Genomic DNA, 20,867 nt, shown 5'->3' on the forward strand with positions numbered 1-20,867 from the left:
ATGCACTAGGTACCCTGGGGAAGTTGGAAGAAGTCAGCTTGAGTCTCTGGCTGCAATACATAGAGCCAGAAAAGAGAAACAGAATGAAGGGAGCAGAGAAACAAAGGAGAGAAAGGAGGTATATCTAACATTACTGAGTGCCTACTGTGTGCCAGGAACTGGGCATATGCAATTTCATTTAACTGTCAGTATAACTGTACTTAGCTTTAGACTGGCCCAATATCATATTCAGTGTTGGAGTTCCTCACACCCCTCTGCAAGTTTCACTCCACACTTTTTCCTTAGGATTGCATCCATGGCCAAAACTCTCATAATAACTTATGAAAAGCCATAAGCCCAGTCTTCTCTGAGCTCCAACCATTATACATCTAACTCAACTCAGATATCTCAAATGCACCTCAAACTCTTCAAGTCCAAAATAGGTGACTTGAAACTCATCCCCAAACCTGATCCTCTTCTGGTGCTTCCTGTACCAGGGACCCCCTATCCCCAAACTGTCACCCCCATGCAGGTGTGCCTGAAACCTAGGAGTCTTTCTTGGCACACTATTATCTTCCATCACTGTCCCATATCCAATCCATCCATGTTCTATTTATTTTACTTGCTAAACATCTCTCGAACGCATCCACTCCCCTAACTTTCCATCTTTCTCTCTCTGCCTACACCAAGCTACCATCATTTCCCACCTAGACTGCTGCAGCAGCATCAGGCATCTCCTATCTGCTCCAGCCTCCTCCTGTTGGTTCTCCACGTAGAAAGCAAAAGGACAAATCTGACTGTGTCTCCACCTCTAATCACACCTTACCAGATTTGAATAAACCATTTGAATGGATTCTCATCACTCTTCAGAGAAAGACCACAGTCCTTCACATGGCCTGCAAGGTCTGGCAAGATTCAGGCCCTCCCCCGTTTTCACCCAGCCTTTTTCCCTGTCTACTCTCCAGTCCTCCCACTGGCCTGGTCTCAGTTCTTGGCTTCCTGCCAAAGGGCCTTTGCAAGTGCAGCTTCTTGTGTATCCACTTCTCCACCTCTCGACTCCGACTTATCCTCCAGATAGTAGATCAAAGGTCCTCTTAATGGAAGCCTTCCTTGACACCTGGATAGATCAATTCCCCTTATAATCTCTCTTAAGACTCAAATTATTTTCTTAAAACACTTTTAAAAGTTTTAATTTTACATTTATTTAAGCAACATTTGCTTAATGTCTGTCTTCCCTCGTCAGACTACAATCTCATGAGAGCAGAAATTGTGTGGCTTTTCTCTGCCCTGTGTGCCCAGCACTCAGATGTGCTTGCTTCTTCATCCCCTCCCTTAGGGCATGCAGCTCCCTTCCTGTGCTACTCACACACACCCTGTATGCCTCACCAGCTCCTGCTCATCCTTCAAGATGTTCCCTTCCTCTCCTCAACATTCTTGTCTATTTCTTTGACCTATGACTGTTCCCACCTTTAACCTTGACCTGGGTTTGGTGTGGTTTAAGAAAGATTTGAGTTTTTTTCTATCCTGTATTTTTTTCTGCCACTACACCTAACACATGAATATTATTATTAATTATCCACCCATGATACTCCACTGCTTCAAACATTTATATATTATTTGATTTCTGGATAAGAAAGTATAAAAGCAATGGAAGAAATCACTAACCGAAAGAAAATCAGTAAGTTTGATTACACCAAATTTGAAACTTCTGGACATCAGAAACCATTCTAAACAAAGCTAAAAAGCAAATGACAAGACTGGGGGAAAATATACACAAAAATATGACAAAGGGTTATTATATTTAATATATAAAGAGCTCACATAAGTCAAGAAGAAGAATACTAAAATCCCAGTAGAAAAATGGGCAAAGGGCATGAATATGCACAAATAGCTAATAAACACTAATGTTAAGCCATTGTTCACCTATCAAATTAGGAAAACATTAAATCCTGATGAGGGTGAAGTGATCAATTGCTAGTGTCCCAGGAAAAAAATGAGAAAGCACTTTTTCAACTTCAATTGCGCCCTACCACCTAGAGAAAAAGTCCAAAAACCTCAGCAAGTCCTATGAGACTCTCCAGAGTCTCATCCTCACCCTCCTCTCCAGTCTCACCTCCCACCGTGCTCCAGCTCCCACCTGACGCTTGCAGTACTGAAGCAGCTGACATGTCCTGTCCATGGCATGGAATGTCATGTCTACACAGATGGCCTTGCCTGGATGTTCTGTCCTCCACTTCCACCTTCCCCAACCCCACCCTGTCTTCTCCTAAAGCCTATTCCTCCTTGACAGGCGATTCTGAGATGTCACCACCTTTAGGAAACTCTCACAACCTGGGTTTGATGGGCCTGCTCTGCACCGTCATCACACACACATGTGGTAAGGGCTAAGGGAGGGACTTAGCCCTTACCACACTGTATTGAAAATGACTCTTTATGGTTTTCTTTCCACCTTAGATCATATGCACCTCAAGAGAGGCATTATCTTTTTATTCATTCCTGCATCTCTGGGCCTAATCCAGTGCAAATGCTCAACAGATGACTCTTGAACTAATCAATCATGTAATAAATCAATTATTCTATTTTGCACCATAAATTTTTGCCACTATTCTGGTAAATGCAAATTTTATTCTAAATGGATACAATTAAGTCATTTTGGAAGGAGAAGAAATATCCCACCCATGCCCCAGCCCTCATTTTAGTACTCATGTTCTATCATCTTTCGGGTTATAACCAATCAGTAGGCCATGAAATTAATTCATGGGTCACGACCACCATTTTTTTCATGAAAAAGATTAGAATTAGAAGAGAATGGAATGAGTCTTATGTATGTTCCTTCCCCTCCATGATGGATTTCCTACCTGCTGCAGCCAGGCAGAAAGATGTGCCAGTTAAAAACACAAGTTGGGGAGTTGAAGATCCTGCTCTGATTCATGCTCATTTTGAGACTCCAGGAGAGTTACTAATCTTTCTGCTTCCATCTCCTTACCTGTAAAATGGGTATAATAAAAATACAAATAGGATGAAACAGGAGGAACCAGTTTTGCCTCAAATTCTCAAAATTGCCCATCAGCCTTTCTGGTAGACAGAAAGAGACAGAGTGAGACCCACCAGAAGCAAACGCAACACAACCATATTATTTCCCCCAGCACTTTCTGTGTGTGTGTATATGTGTGTGTTTTGAGACAGGGTCTCACTGTGTCACCCAAGCTAGAGTGCATTGGCTCTATCAAGATTCACTGCAGCCTCCATCTCCCAGACTCAAGTGATCCTCACACATCTGCCTCCTGAGTAGCTGGGACCATTTTCTGTTCTGATGCCTGATTCCCTTTTCCTCCTTGTCAAGTCTCCATTCAGGTAACAGCTCTTCCCTGACTATTTCAACCCCACCCCTGCCCTGTTCCTGCTCTGTGTGCCCACGGCCCTGTCCTGTGGTCCCCTCCATCACAGTGTTGGCTACACCCATGGCTCAAGCAGCTGCTCATTTGTCTCTCTTGCTCCTCAAGGGGAGTGATTGTGCCTTTTGTTCCATAGCTCCAGCATCCAGCACGACCCCTCCTCCACAGTAAGCTCTTGGTATGCATTTATGGGAGATAAGGGGGAGATCAGGAGGATAGAAATTCTTCATCTGACACTTTCCCCACATTTCCAAGGTCATAAAGCAATGCAGGGCCTTTGAACTGCAGGCCATTTTCTAAAGGTCCACTCGTGTGGGCATGCAGGGTCCCTGAAAAGAAGGAACTCCTGGAATGAGGCAGGTCAGGGTGAGCACCAGGGTAAGTCAGATGTAAAGAACATGTGTTCCCTCTCAGAGATCTCACCAGCTGGGGAGGTTCTCTGGAGGAATGTGAGCTTGCACAATCAACCCTCTGAACACTGATAAGAGGCTGACGGCTTTGTACATCTCCATATGCATGGACTTGTGGTGGTGCAGAGACAAGGCTACTCTCCCTACTGCAGTGATTCCAGACTTTTAGCCAGTCAGTTCCAGAGCTCATGAACAGAAGCTGCTGCTTGGGCCAAGCCATGGTAACTGAGGTGATGCCATCTGGGTCAGCAGCACCAAAGAATGGGAAGCTGTGGAGAGGGAGGGGTTAACATTGGCTAATCGGAACCAGGCACACAGTTGGGCAGCTCACACATACCCTTTCACTTGATTGACATACCAACCCAATGACAGTAGCCTTGATCATACAGATGAGAATGCTAAGGGCCAGAATGTTAATAACTTGTCTAAGCTCACACTGTAAGTCACTGAGCCCAAATTTAAACCTAATTCTGTCTAACTTCAAATATCTTGTTCTCTTCACATTGAATTCCTATCTCCAAGTAATTTCTTCTTCATCAGAATTTGAGTCTGATGCTCCTATTCCAGGCCAGGGGAAAGGGAGACATGGAAGGAAGGCTCTACCACCATGTACATAGACAGACACAAGTGAACTAGGGATTTAGGAATATATCTGTTGCCTGGGAAACCATGCCTGGCACAGAGACAGTCCTGAGATCCCTGGCACTCATCCACCAGCCCCTTCCAAGGGAGGAAGTAACTTCAGCCAACTCCCAAAGGGCCTAGAGGGGTGGCATTGCCTCCTACCCCAAAGACTGCTTCCACTTCAACCATCGGCCACCAACACCAACTTCTTTATCCAGATGCTTCTATTTTTTTTTTATTTTTATTTATTTACTTATTTATTTTGAGATGGGGTTTTTCTCTTGTATCCCAGGCTGGAGTGCAGTGCCAAGATCTCAGCTCACTGCAACCTCCGTCCCCCAGGTTCAAGTGATTCTCCTGCCTCAGCCTCCTGAGTAGCTGGGATTACAGGCACCTGCCACCATGCCCAGATAATTTTTTGTATTTTTAGTAGAGATGGGGTTTTGTCATGTTAGGCAGGCTTGTCTCAAACTCCTGACCTCAGGTAATCTGCCTCCCTTGGCCTCTCAAAGTGCTGGAATTACAGGCATAAGCCATCGTGCCCAGCCTATTCAGAAGTTTCTTACTTGTCCAGCACTAGAAAGAAAAACTACACAGCAAAGGGCTCAGAAATCCTACAGTCCAGGAGACACCTCCAACATCAACCTCTCCTCACAAATGAAAGGGCAGCATCTCAGGATCAAGAAAACCGGTGTGCCAGGACTTGCCAGGACTCTGAGAAGGTAATCAACATTGGGCATTGCTTCAGAGGTGCGGGGAAAGCTCTCCACCCCCACGCGCACACCGGGCGGGTGGTATTTCAGATGCCAATTCAGAACTGCTTCTCTTTGGCTTAGGGCTCTGGTGCAGGTTAAAATGCAGGGGACACTTACAACTGTGGCAGCCATTGCAACCTTAGCATGAATTGGTTTCCAGTCTAATGAAAGCAGGCTTTGACAGGGAGGTAAAAAGACAAAAATAGGAGGCCTCTGGATGTCTACTGTGGAGGCCTAAACTAGAAAAGTCAAAGTGGCTTTGTATACATTTCCCATTCACAGCTTGACAGCACAGGAAATTCACCACTTAATGTTTTTAGGGTTGATGGAAGCCGACAATCCAATAAGGTGTCCCCTGGAATGCATCCAGAATCCATCCTTTAGGCCATGAGAGTCGAGCGCCAGCTTCCCTCTCCTGACTCAGTCCCCCACCTGGGGTTTGGTGTACATGGTGCAGGTTGTGAGTGGCCTTTTTCCTGGAGAGAATGATGTGCCCAAATGGAAAGACAAACCAGGTCCCAATCTTGGATTTGGGAATATGGGTTCCTGGTTCCCTAGAATGAGGAATCTTCTCACTTCAGTTAGGACAGAGAAAATGACCTGGGAATAGATAAGCCCCTCCAAATATGCTTAGCAGCATAGACTATGAACCCAGGCAGCCCCTGTACCAGGCTCCTCTCCCAAGAGCAAGCTGGCTCTGAGAACCTGAGAAGTGAAGAACTTCAGGCTTTCCTACAGGTTTATGATAGAAATTATGCCATTTGGGTGTGTATCCAAATTATATAATTGTGATTCTGGGTCATAAAAATGCTCCTTGTCTTTCAATGTTTGCAAAATGAACAGATATTAAAAGTTTCAAGTCATAAAAATGCCCCTCATCTTGCAAAATTTGCAAAACGAACAGATATTAATATCAGAAGAAAGGGGGAACACATCCTTCATGTCATTGCTATTGTTAATGTGGAAACTACTTCATAATGGTATCTTCACTTCTGCCTCAACTCCAAGAGGTCTTTAAATATATTACATATGTATTTTGGAGACAGAGTCTCACTCTGCTGCCCAGGCTGGAATGCAGTGCTGAAATCAGGGCTTACTGCAACCTTCACCTCCTGGGCTCAAGCGATCCTCTCACCTCAGCCTCCCAAGTAGCTGAGATTGCAGGCATGTGTCACCATGCCCGACTAATTTTTGTAGTTTCTGTAGAGATGAGTTTCACCATGTTGTCCAGGCTAGTCTCAAACTCCTGGGCTCAGGCAATCCACCCACCTTGGCCTCCCAAAGTGTGAGGATTACATGTGTGAGCCACTGTACCCAACCTAAATATCTCAGTTTGAGACATACACAGAAATCATCATCAGGATTCTTAGGCTCTCTCTTTCCATCTAAGTATGTCCCACCATACACCATGCCTATGAATTTGACTCAATAACCACACACTTGAGGGAAACATAAGTATAAATTTACTATCCACCTAGTGGTAGCTAGGTAAAATTGCAGGCATAATGATAAAAAAAGAAATCAACTTGGTAGTACTCAGCTTCAAGCCCAAACCTGTAAGGGGGAGGAGAGATTCAGATGCCTCAGGGACCAGGCAGATAATACATATAAATGAAACAGGCCAGGTGAGAGAGAACAAGCCTTGTCAAAATAAGCAACTCCTACTTAGTTTCAACTGATTGTCCTCTTCTGAAAATGCAGATCAGAATCGCCACACTTTCTGACTGATCGAGAGAGGCCGGAAATTCTAATTTTAATGTGAAACCTCTTGATTTCTTAGACAGTGGCTCAATTTTCTTCAAAATACTAAGTGAGCTAAATAAAGCTGACAGTCCACCAGTTTTCAACGTTCCTCTGTGCAGAGAGTGAAGGGCATCTCCCCTAACTGTAGTGTTAGACTGCCACTCACCAGCCACAATTTGCAATTGCAACAGAGGCATAAACTGACAGGGATCTTCTGCTTTACTATGCACACACAGCTGAACTCTTAAGCCGTAGAGAACAACTAACTTTACAGGAAAAAGTGGAAGGCTAAGCTGAGCCACCCTGAGCCACCCAGGGATGGCAGCAGGGGCCTTCATAGCTAGCTGCTGGCCTGTAAGCACTAAATTGCAGACTGCTCCTGCAGGAAGCCTTCGGGGCCTGGGAGGCCTCTATCTGGCTCAGAAGCTAGGGCTGCTTCCCGAAGGACTTCCAAATGCTCCTCAGCAGCCGAGAGTGACTGGTCAATCCAGTCCAGGCCCCCGGTCAGATGGCAGGCATTCCTTGTCACCAGCACCAGATGACTGACAGACAGGAGCAGGGCAGTCGTCCTAGAGGAAAAAAAATTAGGATCAGGTTTCCTAGGAAATTAGGGACTTTACACAAAAGCCCAAATAGATAGACCTTTAAACTAGTATTCCCCAAACTGCACTGCACACCCTTCCCTAGGATGTTGGTAGGTATGTAATTTAAAGTTGGTTCCATGCTCAAATACATCTGGAGATGACTGGGTTAAACAAAGTTAACTGAAGCCTGTCTCCGAGCCTTCTGAGATTTACCTGATACAGCTCCAAGAGGAGACTATAATAGGTTGTTTCTCTTAAGCTTATTTAAGGTTGTGGAAGCCATTTTCTGCAGCACGCCTATTAACATCTCCCCAAAGAGCGCCTTGTGAAACAGTAGGATATGGGCAATCGAGGAGCACATCCCCAACTGCTGCCCACTTAAACGTAGGACAGACACACCCTCAACTGAACATTCCTTATTGATTACAAATCAGTAAGGTCCAGGGCTGGTTTACCCAACTCAAAAAAATTAATTAATTAATTGAAAACCAAAGTGAACAGTATTTTTCAGTGTTGAAAGATTCGCTATAGAATATCTTTTATATGGTGAGTACCATGATACATTTGAGAACGCATTACAGATTATTAACCCATAGACAAAGCTGGGGCAGCAGTAGGAGTGAGGCAGAGAAACTAAAGCTGAGGCACTGTGACCCACTGCTGATCTGGCCACTGTTACATGCGTATGAAACGGTCATATAAATCCAAGGCAGGAAAGAATCTATATTTCTTAAATGGGTTGCATCTGGTACAGGAACATAACAATTTCATAGGGCTAAGTACACTGTGTGTACGAGCATGTCTGGTGGCAGGTGAGCATAGCTGTGGCTGACCTGTCACCTCCATTCTCACTGCTCTGGAAACCACTGCCCCACTGCCCCACTAGGCACCACTCACAGCTAAGGCATGCCTGTTTCTGGGGTCCAAAAATCAGAGCGGGGAAGGGGTAAGGTGGAAGTGAAGGCACAGTTAGGATGTAACATGGCCGATGTCTAATCATAAAAATTTAAAATCTAAGACTGGCTCTTTCTTCTCTTGGGTTTCAGGAGAGGACTGGCCTCTATCACCAGTCAGGCGCCACTCACTGAAGTAAATGGCACCCAAGGCAGTCTCAGGAAGCTGCAAAGCCACCCTCCAAACACAAGCCAGTCAGCCAGCCTCACAGATCTAATAAAACTGTTGTGGACCTCAACATGAAAAAGGGAACGTGTGCCCCGCCCCCACTCTCACCGTGCGTCCAGGAGCTTGGGGTCCAACGGAGGGTACATCGACTTCACAACATCATCCACCCTGTCCAGAGGCAAAAGGTTAACTTCACTTTCTTCATCTCCTTTCTCCTTCCTTCCTTTTTTTTATTTTTTCTTTTTGAGACAGGGTCTCACACTGTTACCCTGGCTGGAGTGCAGTGGCATGATCTCAGCTCACTGCAACCTCCACCTCCTAGGTTCAAGCAATTCTCCTGCCTCAGCCTCCCAAGTAGCTGGGATTACAGGCACGTGCCACCATGCCCGCCTAATTTTTGTATTTTTAAAAGAGACAGGGTTTCACCATGTTGGCCAGGCTGGTCTCGAACTCCTGATCTCAGTTGATCCACCCACCTCAGCCTTCCACAGTGCTGGGATTACAGGTGTGAGCCACTATTCCCAGCCCCATTCTTCCTTTCTATCTTTATTCCAATTCTTTTCTGTTGATATTCCACACCCAGTCTTTAATGGTTCTTTCTCCAATTGCTTCTGCATTCTCAGACACTTAGGCACAAACACCTCTTTGTAGAGACTATTTTGTTTCCCAGTTTTGTTTCAGTTCCAGTGGTTTTTAAAAATACAGTCATACATATGGAATGATGTTCAAGGTTACTACTATATTAAAAAGGCAAACTGCCAAATAATATATAAAGCTCGATCTGTCATTTGCATAAAAATAGATAAACAAAAGCTCTGAAATGTGGGGTTGGGAAGGGCCTGCAGAACACTCACCACTTAATAGTGGCTACTTCCTACAACTGGGAGGGGGTAGACTTTCCAGATCATCTATGTCTGCAGTATTTTACATTTTTACAAGTATTGATTACTCTTGTATTCGGGGAAAAAAATCATACAAAGCTAAAGGTATACAAGACACTGAAAAAGAAAGCCATGAGTTTAATCTGGCTTCAAACTGCCATACTGGATTTCTTCTACCCGTGGTTAATTTTTTTAAATCAAGTTCAGAAAGGACCTACAATTCATTCTAATTTGTGTGGTACAAGGTTTTGCTCCAAATCTTTGCTTGTGAACACTCAATAGGAAGAAAAAATAAAGCTGTATTGTTTGATTTCTGAAAGCACTTGAAAAAAAGATGGCTTCAAACACTCATATTCAGGGCTGTGGAGTTGGTGAGGACATGCAGAGACACAGTCACCCTCGGCGCCTGTCTCAGTCAGCCCCTTTCTCTAGTGCCCTGGAGCTGAAGCCATCTCCTCGAGACTAATAGGCCATCAACACACTGTGTGGGATAAATGGAGCAGGAAAAACAATGGGGACAAAACATGGCCAGAAGGAGAAAGAAATATGAGGGTAAAAGGACAAAGCGAGGACCCTGGCTGAATTATGGCAGGAAGCATTCTGGAAGTAGTCCGAGGCGCTCTTTAGGATGGGCCTGTGAGCACCAGGAGAGGTCCTCTCTCTGGACAATGCCACACCCACACCTTAGCACCAGTGCTGATTCCACTCACCCAGGCCCACACAGAAACCTCAGCCCCCTCAAAGTGCTGCCTTGTAACCCACATCACAGGAATCTGCCTGGCCTCTGGCTGGCTCTTAGAAGGTACAGAGAGGATGATGAAGGGTCTAGCGGATACCACAGTGCAGAATCTTTAAAAATAATGGGAATTGAGGCCGGGCACGGTGGCTCACACCTGTGATCCCAGCACTTGGGAGGTGGAGGCAGGCTGATCATCTGAGGTCAGGAGTTCGAGACCAGCCTGGGCAACATGGCGAAACCCTGTCTCTACTAAAAATACAAATATTAGCCTGGCGCGGTGGTGGGCACCTGGAATCCCAACTACTCAGGGGGCTGAGGCAGGAGAATCCCTTGAACCCAGGAGGTGAAGGTTGCAGTGAGCTGAGACCAAGCCACTGCACTCCAGCCTAGGGGACAAAGGGAGACTCTATCTCAAAAATAATTAGCCAGGCACAGTGGCTCACACCTGTAATCCCAGTACTTTGGGAGGCCGAGGTAGGTGGATCACCTGAGGTCAGGAGTTTGAGACCAGCCTGGCCAACATGGTGAAACCCCGTCTCTACTAAAAATTAGCCAGGCGTGGTGGTGGGTGCCTGTAATCCCAGCTACTCAGGAGGCTGAGGCAGGAGAATCGCTTGAACCCAGAAGGCAGATGTTGTAGTGAGCCAAGATCACACCACTGCACTCCAGCCTGGGAGACAGGGCGAGGCTCTGTGTCATAAAATAAATACATAAGTAAATAAATAAATAAAATAATGTAGAAGGAATGCCTGGTGTCCACCCAGAGCCTGAGATGCGGGTTCTTATAAGGCCAGGGGTCGACCATGTAGCTACACCCCACTGGGTCAACTCCAGAGAAAGCCAGGAACTGTTCTGGGCTGAGTCCCTCCCTGGATTATCCCCTCCTACTCTCTCAACTCGCTGAACTACCTGGACGGAGTTCAAGCTGCCTAGGTCATGTCTTCTCTCAGAGGAGCTCACATGGCAACCCCGAAAACTGGTCGTTTTTATTTGGTTAATCTCGAGGCAGAGAAAGGGCTGGTTCCTCGTGATTTACCCGGGGCCATGGCAACAAGAAACATGTGGGCCCCTGGAACTCACAGCAGTGCCATTGTTTCACCAAGCAGACAGAGGTGCCCTCCTGGGTGGGTGGAGGGGCCAGGTGGCTGGCAGAGAAAACATCCTGGCCCCGGCCCTCCTCTCAGGCACATCAGCATACCAGCCATCAGATGGCAGCACACACTTAGCACAGCCCTTGGCTCTAAGAAAAAGGCTTTATTTTTCTTCACAGAATCAAGCCCAAATGAGGGGGTGTCGCTGTTGACTGCAATCCTGCTGGTTGCCTCCCACATGGGATTTCGCAGGCAGCCTGGAATTTGGGAGGTTGAATGCCATATGGCTTCAGCTCCCACCCAGTGCTGGAGGCTGCTGGCCTGGGCCAGGGATGGGGCAGTGGGCACAGCCAGAGTAGGTCCCTCACGATAGACTCAATACAGGTTCAGGCAGAGACGGGGGTGTCGGCATCTGTGGGAAACGCCAGCCTGGGAAACAGTTGTGGCCAGGGGAGCTAGTGTGCAGCTGGGAAAGAGGAGCCGCCATGGGCTCTGCAGGGCAGAGGTCTAGGACAGAATCAGGACTAGGCACCTGCTGGAGCTTTCTCAAAGCCCTCTCAAATGGGTCATGCTGCAGGTGGGGATGCTGGGAGCCCACCTTAGCTGGGAAGTCTCAGTATCTAAACCCTCCTGCTCACTCTGTAAATGTGTGGTAAACAGATAACTAAAGTTGCCTGTGCACTGTTTTGCAGAAGAGCCCGGCTCTGCGGCTACCCCAGCTTCCAGCCCCTCTCTTCCCTCGTGGAGTGTGGGACCACGAGGCCACCAATCGCTCACCTGGGGCTGATCCGCTTGGCCACCACAATGATGTCGCTGACACTGGCTGAAGTCTTCATCTTGGCCCCAGAGCCCATTGTCATGGCAACAAGCTTCTCTGTCAGAGTGTGACAAATCTAATGCAGCAGGGAGGAGAGAGATGAGGGCTCACCAGGCTCCACTCAGGGCCTCACCACCCCCCTCCCCACCGCCCCTTGAAGACAAATCAGGCCCTGCCATGAGTCTCATCGCAGCTGGCCCCCTAACGTAACAGCCAAATGGATGTGAAAAGTACAGAGATGAGAGGAAACGGGTGGGAAGTGGCAAAAGCAAAGGGCATGGCTGGGAGAGGAGGTGCAGTGGGGGGTGCAGATCAAGGGCAGGGTGTTGGCTCTGAGAAGTCTAAGCCGAAATAATCTGTCTAAGAAAAATCATGTGCTCCAATTTCACCTTCTCACTTAGAGGAAAAATCTACTTTCTTTTTCTATTCCTTCATCTCATGGTTTAGTCTCCCACAAGAATAAATAGCTCCAGCAGGACACCCTCAGGAACGGAGATGGATAAAGGGCAATTGTTCCCTTTACACACATGCTCCAGTAACTGCACTTAGTTCAACAATTTTCTCAGGTAATATATTAGCATGTTTGTCAAGCGGATGATGAAAGGACCTTAGGAAAATCAGGAAAAAGTCAAGACTGACATACGGCCTTCTTCATTGTCCACCCACAGAGCTGGCCACCCTACAGCTTGCTTCGCCTTTCCAGGCCTCCCCATGATAGAACCAACGAACCTGGTGCACCTCTGTCCATGGCAAAGAAGCACCTCTCCCTGACCTATACTTGGAGCTGGAAAGTAGAGAGAAGCCCAAAGTCCCACACAGGGGTTAGCCCAGACCCCTCTCCCTGCTCCTACCACAGAAACTCAAGGGCAGGCCACCTAGCAAAAGGGTCTTATAGCCCAAAAGGAGACTTAGAAGCCTTCTCCTTTGATCTGAGGTTCCCAGGTAGAAACTGATTCCAATTCAGTATAACTCCCTTCAGCTGATTCATCTCACACCACAGGTGCCATTTATTCTCCTAATAGACAAGGGTAGGAGACAAAACCCAGGCCCAGGACACATCTTGGCTGGGAGAAGGGAAATGTAGTATAGCATCGTTCTCTATTCATTATGCTTACCTAGCTATATCAATAACCATACTTATATCTATAGCCGTATTTGTATATCCAAAGAGCTTCTTGGAATTAACTAAGCCTGGAATATGAGATGATAACTTCCTACTAGGCATTTATCCATTTCCTGAGACACAGCCAAAGAAGAGGCGGGGTAAAGAACATTTTATTAATAATACCTTCTACTGAATAACACTTAAGACAGTTATTTCTTTTGAAATATTGAATAATTATTCATCAAAGAGATAAATGTGTGATTACTTAAGTTACTGACGTAAAAAAAAAAAAAATCTGATATTTGCAACTGCCGAGTATTTCAGTATAATTATTAGTCTATTAGGTAGGATACTATCAGGCAACAATTGAAGACAAATGCTAAAACCATAAAATTATCCAAAATGCAAATTGGATGCAATTTTTCAAAGATTCCAGTCATTCAAAGAAAAAAATCCTCTGTCTTCAGACTGAAGTATGTCTGGTTTGGTTTTGTAACACTGATCGTCCCATTTGGCTGACTACAGTCATAGCCAAAGAGGGCTAGTGATGACTCTCTAGTGACAGCAAAAATCCATATACAGAAAGCAACTCACCGTACAGGCCTAAACTCTCTGTTAGTGAAAAAAAAGAGTGCAGGGAGAAGCAGGAAAACCCCATTTCTCTTGGCAGCTACCTGGTCTCAGGCATCCACAGCTTTCTCCATGGTGGGTGAAATGGTGGTTATCTACCTAGGCTGTCTTTTCCAGGTTATTGTATTAAGAAGACCAGATGAAATAAAGCCTTTGAAATAGCCTTGAGACTCTGTAAATAACCAGTGTAGGCCAGAGGGGAAGTAAACCGCAAAAATTCCAAGTGTCAGGTTAAGGGAAAGGCCTCTTGCGAGGGATCAGTGCCCTATCTAAGGTCCCGTTCTACTCTGTCTAAGCACAGCAGTGCTTTGCAACTCCCCATCATCCCACAGAGAAATGAGAGAGGGTTACCTTCAAGATGGCAATGCAGTGGGACATGAGACCCCTGAGGAAACAAGAAGAAGTCATCAGTGCTCATTTGGAGGGGCTGACCACCCTCCAGCTCCCACCCCTGCTCCTCAGCTCGCCCTGACCAGTGAGCACAGCCAGATACCACTAAGAGTGGGAATCCCTCAGTGTCAAAATGAACGAGCCCATGAGTTAAATGAGGGAGCACCTCCCTTTCCTTCCCCTCCCCACACCCAATCTACTCTTCCAGCAAGTTCTACTGCACACCTAGTGAGTCATGCTTTATTATAATTCTCAAGCTTCTGGTAGACTGTTCCCCCTACACAATGTGTCCTTCCCCTGTGCTCAGCCTGGGGAACTCCTCCTCATCTTTCAAGACCCAAGTCAACAGGTATCTCCTCTGTGATATCTTCTGTGAGATCCAGCTTGACCTCCCCAGGCCAGGCAAACCTAGACACTGCCTTCGCCATGTGCCTACTGCACTGTGTGCAAGGATCTCTAATAGTTTCTGTGATACTGAGTGTAACTCTGTCTTTCCAACCATTTCAATATCCATAGCACCTGACCCAGTACCCTGCACATAATGCCCCATAAACATGTGCCCAGGTAATGGATAGCTAAATGAAGTAGCCACTTCTCAAAATGTAGGGGCTCCTGTTGGATGGAGGAGATCCCAAAGATCCGAAAAAAAAAGCTGCATCTCTGGAGCCTGAGTGTCCAATTTATGGACACCTAAAGGATAACCCAAGCACATCAGCATGGTTGAAAGAACCTTGACCACACATCTATTACACTGAAGGCACAGGAAAGAGCAGCAAGTGACAGCTCTTTCCTGTGCCTTTCCATCCTTTGCCAGCAAAGGGCACCATTTGCCAGAAGCCTGGGGTGGGGGGTGCTGTGGAAAAGCAAATAGTCCCTGTGGCCTTACGAGGCATCTTCAATCCAGTCTTCGTTCTCCAGAATGGCCTCAATATGAGGGTTGGTGATAACAACATCATCCAATTCTAACTCAGAGGGCTCAGACTGGGTCTCCATGGCACCGATGAGGTCCACAATGGGCCTGGAAGAAAAGCCCCCGTTAAATGGTTTCATGATAGGTGACTGCTGTTGACCCTCTCCTCACTGAGGCCCACATACACCGTAAAATAAGGATGGAGTTGATAAGTCAGAGCAGAGACTACTTGTCCCAGATCCAAACCTAAGCCTAGTGGGGCTGTAGGTGAGGGCGGGGCACATGGCTAGACAGCGAGCTGGAGGGGCAGGCCAGGTGCACTAAAACAAAAGTGAAATGGAGTAAGATAAGCCACCAAGAGAAAGAGTCAGGTGTAACTACCTGAATACAAAGATGTTAGGGATATCCCGAAGGGACAAAATTATATCCTTCTACAACGGATTTTCCCTTTAATCCTGCATTTCATAGAGAGGCAGTGATTACCCAAACCTACATGGGCTCCCTACCTGGTCTTCATAATAACTCCTGTGAACCACTCTGGCCCATCCCTATAACCCTGCCTTTTCCTAGTTACACTGGAAAAGCAAAAGAAGTAAAAACACCTTCAACTTTACAACAGGGTACTTTAGAAAATGAGATACCATGGCACTCTGTTCAACAGCAAAGCTTTCCTTGGTCATATAAATGGACATTTATAAGTTATGAACCACTTGACAGAGATGCTGATAGAATTAAAACAGGACAAGAGAAACTAAGGGTTAGTCCCTGAAGGGTCTATCAATTAAAACATCCCTAAATTGAAAAAGGAATCCTGCTTACAAAATATATTTCATATAAAATATATCACAAAGAAATCTGCTGGGCAGGCTGCACATGGTGGCTTATGCTTGTAATCCCAGCACTTTGGGAGGCTGACGCGGGCGAATCACCTGAGGTCAGGAGTTCAAGACCAGCCTGGCCAATATGGTGAAACCCCATCTCTACTAAAAATACCAAAATTGGCCACGTATGGTGGCACATGCCTGTAATCCCAGCTACGTGGGAGGCTGAGGCAGGAGAATCACCTGAACCCAGGAGGCAGAGGTTGCAGTTAGCCAAGAATTGCACCATTGCACTCCAGCCTGGGCAACAAGAGAGAAACTTCATCTCCAAAACAAAAAAATATGCTGTGCAAAGAGAGAGACAGTCCTAAGTGGGGATTTCACAAAACCAAATGTTTGTTGCTTAGATGTGTGGCCAAAGTGTGGGCATCTGATTGCTGTTCCTGTGGGTCTGGTTGGAAAGTGATTTGGCTTGTCCAACTGCTAAGTGAGGTGGCCAGTTTGGGACAGATGGCTGAATCTTTATGCTAGGTGAACATGTTCCACGACTTTCTTCTTGGCTCAGGAAGCAGAGAAGGAGGTGACTCAGGATGTTGGGATACTTAAGGAACATTCTCAAACTCTGAGGTCTTTATAGGGAAGGACACCTGCAGGCACCATTTTAGAACCAAAAAGCTGAGTTAGAGTTGCCCAACACTGAACTACGAGCTCCTCTCTTTGTTTTGTTAGAGCCCACCCCTACTCCATCCCCTTCATGGGCTCACTCACTTAGAATCATAGCGCTGCAGCAGGTCTCGGGGCCGGCAGTAGCGCTGCCTGCAAACCAGCACCAAGGCTGCAAATGAAGCCAGAAAGATGGTGGCCAGCACACCGATGGCAACAATCACCACGGTCTCCATGCTTCAGGGGGCTCCTGACTCAGTCCCGCTCACATCCTCCTCACGGGCTAAAGCTTGAGAGAACATAAAGTCAGCAGATCTGGTAAAGACGGCATGAAAAACAGTGGGACAAGTGGGTCTTACCTGCTGGAAGTGGCAAATTGGGGGAGAGGATGGCAGGAGCTAGGTTCCTCCACAACACCTGCAGGGACCTGAGGGCCTGAAGAGAACCAAGGTACATTTTATGCCATGCCCCAATTTGCCTTTTCCTTTATCAGAAGAATTTGCTCCCCAGTTGGACTAGAATGGCTTATTTTTTTTTTTTTTTTTGGTGTTTTTTTGGAGACAGAGTCTAACTCTGTCACCCAGGCTGGAGTGCCATGGCTGCAATGGCATGATCTCGGCTCATTGCAACCACTGCCTTCTGGGTTCAAGCGATTCTCCCGTCTCGGCCTCCCAAATAGCTGGGATTACAGGTGCCCACCACCACACCCGGCTAATTTTTTGTATTTTTAGTAGAGACAAGGTTTCACCATGTTGACCAGGCTGGTCTTAAATTCCTGACCTCAAGTGATCCACCCGCCTCGGCTTCCCAAAGTGCTGGGATTACAGGCGTGAGCCACCGCACCAGGCCTTAAGACAGCTTTTTAGACCCTAGGCAAAAGGAAACATTTTAACTAGCAGTTGTTTTCACATCCATGAAAGCCTGCATAAAAGAATACCACTAAAGAGGAGGAAAGATGGAACTGTATTTACTGAGGATCTACTCTGCACCAGGTACTTTGTAAACTCTTCCAACAATCCTATGAAGTGGACATTAGTAACCCCATTTTACAGTTGAGGAAACTGAGGTTCAGGGAGGTTACAGAATGTGTCCAATATGCAGTCAGGAGGTGGAAAGCCATCCACTTAGACTGAGATGGACATTCACTACACTTTTCCTGTCCAAGGAAGAAAGAGGACTGCTAAGGTCCTGAAAAGATTCTAATTGTCAGTTTCAGTGTTGGAAACTTAGAACTGGCATTAAAGTGTCCATTGCCTCTTGCCTGTTTTCACTCAGGAGACTCTTTGACATCTATTTCTTTTCCTCATAGAATTCTTTTATTTGTGTACAAAAGAAGAATGAAAGAAATCTGTGCATTTGTATATACTAGTATGTGCACAGAATAAATTTTTTTGGTATAAACACATGGATATGCACAAACAGACATAAAATGTAACTTGATAACAGCAGCTGCCTCTGGAGAGAGGAACTGGAGAACAGGGGGCTTTCACGCCTATTTTAAACTCATAAGCCAGGTGCCCAAGGGCATCTCACAGAAGTACATAGTCACTGTTATTTCATTGCAGGCCTCCTGCTGGCCTCTATGCAAACATTCTCCCCTCTCTGGGCTTTAATTTCCCTACATGAAAAAAGGACACTCTGACTTAGGAGTTCTCACAATACCAGGATGGTGCATTTCCTCTATTTGCACTTAACTCTATCCTCCATGTCTTGAGGGTCCAAACGCTCTCAGTCACTATTCACTAAGTATTTACTGATCACTTATTATGCATCATGCACTGGAGACTGGAGATAAATAAGACAGAGACCCTGATCTTAAGGAGCTGGTGGGAGAGGCAGACAGGTGACAAATCACTTCAATTCCACGTTCCTGTGCTTCCTGCAGAAGAACACAGAAAGGAGAGTAACTGGGTTTGCATGACGCTTTCTGGGAAAGCCCTCTTCACAGCAGTGGTGATGCTTGAGATAGGTTTTGAAGGATGAGCAGGAGTTTGCCAGGTAGATAAGGTTGGGACATGCCTGGCTTAAAGTGCCAAGGCCTTTCTCAAAGGTCTCACAGAGCTGCTCTCCCACCTCGAGGTCACTTGACAGCAAGGGTGAGAAGCCTGGCATCTGCCTCTTTCATCTGTGCATATCTCTGATTTTGTGAGGGATAGGGTGGGTGAGAGGGGTAATTATCAGGGTCTGCCTCTGTTTCTCTAGATACGTGTTTCTCTGTCAGTCCTTTTATCCACCTCAGTTGAGGCCTTTGTGCTTTCTGTCTCCTCTTAGTCTGCCTTTATCTCCGTTTCTCTTTTTACTCTTCTCTCCCTCCTCCTCCCCTTGTCCCAGGCTTCCAAGACCACACCGTTTCCTCTCTTCCTGTACGTTCTGAGCGTTTCTGAGTGTGTTTCTCTGGGTGTGTGAGCCAAGTGTGAGCTGAGTGTGTTTCTCCGAGTATGTTTGTTTTTGAGTGTGCATGAGCTGTGTGTTTTTCTGTGTTTCTGTGTGTGTGAGCTGTTTCTCGGAGTGTGTTTCTGAGTGTGAGCTGTTTTTCTGTATGTGCTTGTGTGTGTGAGCTCAGTGTGTTTCTGAGTGCGTGTGAGCTGAGTGTGTTTCTGTGCGTGACCTGCTTCTCCTGAGTGAGCTCCTGCATGTTCCTCGGAGCGTGTGTTCGCGGTCCTTCTCTGCAGTGTGTGTGTGTATGAGGCGTTTCTTTGTGTTTTTCTTTCGCTGTATTCTTCCCTGCGTGTTGCAGGGCGAGTTTTTGTTTCTCTCAATCTCTTTCTCTCTCTCTCTCCCTTACTTTCCCCCTTCCCGTCTGGTTCTGGACCACAAGGACAGAACAGACCCAAGACCCTGCCCGCTTCCCCGTGCCCGTCCACCCAGGACGCCCACTCCGTCCCCAGGAAGGGGGGAGGGACCCCCAGCCCGCCCGGAGCGCTCCTGGGCGCGGCCCCGACTCTTTTCCCCAACTTTGGGCGCGCGGCCCCGCGGCGGGAACAAAGCTGTGGCGCCGGCCTCCCCTCCCCACAGCGGTCAGGCTGAGCCCCGCGCCCCCAGCGCCCCCGCCCCGACTCGCCGCGGCCCGCCCGAGCCCCCCTGCCGCCCGGCGGGGCTCACCCACCTCAAGCCGCGGCTCCGGGCGCATCCCGCTGCGCTCCCGCGACGACCCCGCCGATGGCAAAGTCCGGGGCGGGCGCGGGCCTGAAGCGGGGCATGCCGGGAAGCGCCCGGCCCGAGGAATGCAGCCCCGCGCCCCCGCGCCCCGGCCCCGGCCCCCGGCCCGCGCCAAATCCCCGCCGCCAGGCGCCGCCGTCACCGCCAGGCCCCCCGGCGGCCGGGGCCGGGACGCGGGCGCCGGGGCAGCTGGGAGGCGGGCGCTGGCGACCCGACACTCCTTCCTCGCGCCCCCGCGGAGGCCAGCCCGGGCGGCAGACAGAGGGGGGCGCGGAGGGTCCCTGCCTGCGCCCCCCCCCGGGGCTGGCCGTCCCAGGCGGGGAGCGCCGACGGGTTCCGCAGGGGGTTGGCCCCCGGAGCCAGTCTGCCCCGCCACGAACGATCCCATTGAAACCCTGCCTCTGCCACTCACTAGCTATAGGCCACTTATTTCAGCCTCTGTGCCTCCGCCTGTAAAACGGGGCTGCTCTCAGCACTAGAGTCAAGTGATGGCATGCATCAGACTGCCTGGCCCAGGGTAAGGAGTGAATTGGGAGTCGCTCTTATTGACAGCTTGATCCACGGGGCAGTGACAAACAGGCCCACCCCTGACAACTGCCTAGCCAGGGGCAAGAGTACAAATGCAGGGCCCTTGCTGGTAGTCTGGCTGCTTTGATTCCCACACGACCCCATCCCACACATACCGAAGGGGGACTCCGGCACATTCAGGAAAACACACACCCCTTTCCCTGCCATCCTTTATTCTAAAGATGCTCAGGCCAGGCAGTGCAGGCTGCCCTGGGTAGATGGAAGTCAGACCTTGGAAGCAGGCTCAGGGCTGTTTGCACAAGGATTTCCAGAGTCCAGGGTACCAGGAGCATGATCTAGAAGGGAACATGTGCTCCAGCTGGAGTGGGAAAACTAAAGCATAGGGTGCAGGGCAGGATCCCAGTGGTCCAGGTCTGAGGTCAGTATCGGTGACAGGTACCAAAGGATACAGATTAGGTCCCAGGCCGCTTGACACAGGGTCTGCAAACTAGTACCACCAAGGCCACATCCAGCCCACAAAG

The 20,867-nt window shown here is 47.8% G+C and overlaps 1 protein-coding gene across 1 annotated transcript; it reads right to left on the reverse strand.

Moving 5' to 3' along the window:
* Positions 1-6,603: 6,603 nt before the first annotated feature.
* TMEM98 (transmembrane protein 98) lies at positions 6,604-20,093 on the reverse strand. Its single transcript, XM_032280906.1, has 8 exons — positions 19,766-20,093; positions 17,019-17,094; positions 16,765-16,948; positions 15,152-15,283; positions 14,227-14,260; positions 12,101-12,216; positions 8,721-8,780; positions 6,604-7,475 (listed from the first exon to the last, which is right to left on the reverse strand). The coding sequence occupies exons 3-8, from the start codon at positions 16,893-16,895 to the stop codon at positions 7,268-7,270; spliced, it is 681 nt and encodes a 226-aa protein (XP_032136797.1). The 5' UTR covers positions 16,896-16,948; positions 17,019-17,094; positions 19,766-20,093; the 3' UTR covers positions 6,604-7,267.
* Between the last annotated feature and the right edge of the window lie 774 nt (positions 20,094-20,867).

Source organism: Sapajus apella, unplaced genomic scaffold (assembly GCF_009761245.1).
Source record: "Sapajus apella isolate SASKATOON/1434 unplaced genomic scaffold, GSC_monkey_1.0 scaffold12, whole genome shotgun sequence".
In the NCBI taxonomy this organism is placed as follows: domain Eukaryota; kingdom Metazoa; phylum Chordata; class Mammalia; order Primates; family Cebidae; genus Sapajus; species Sapajus apella.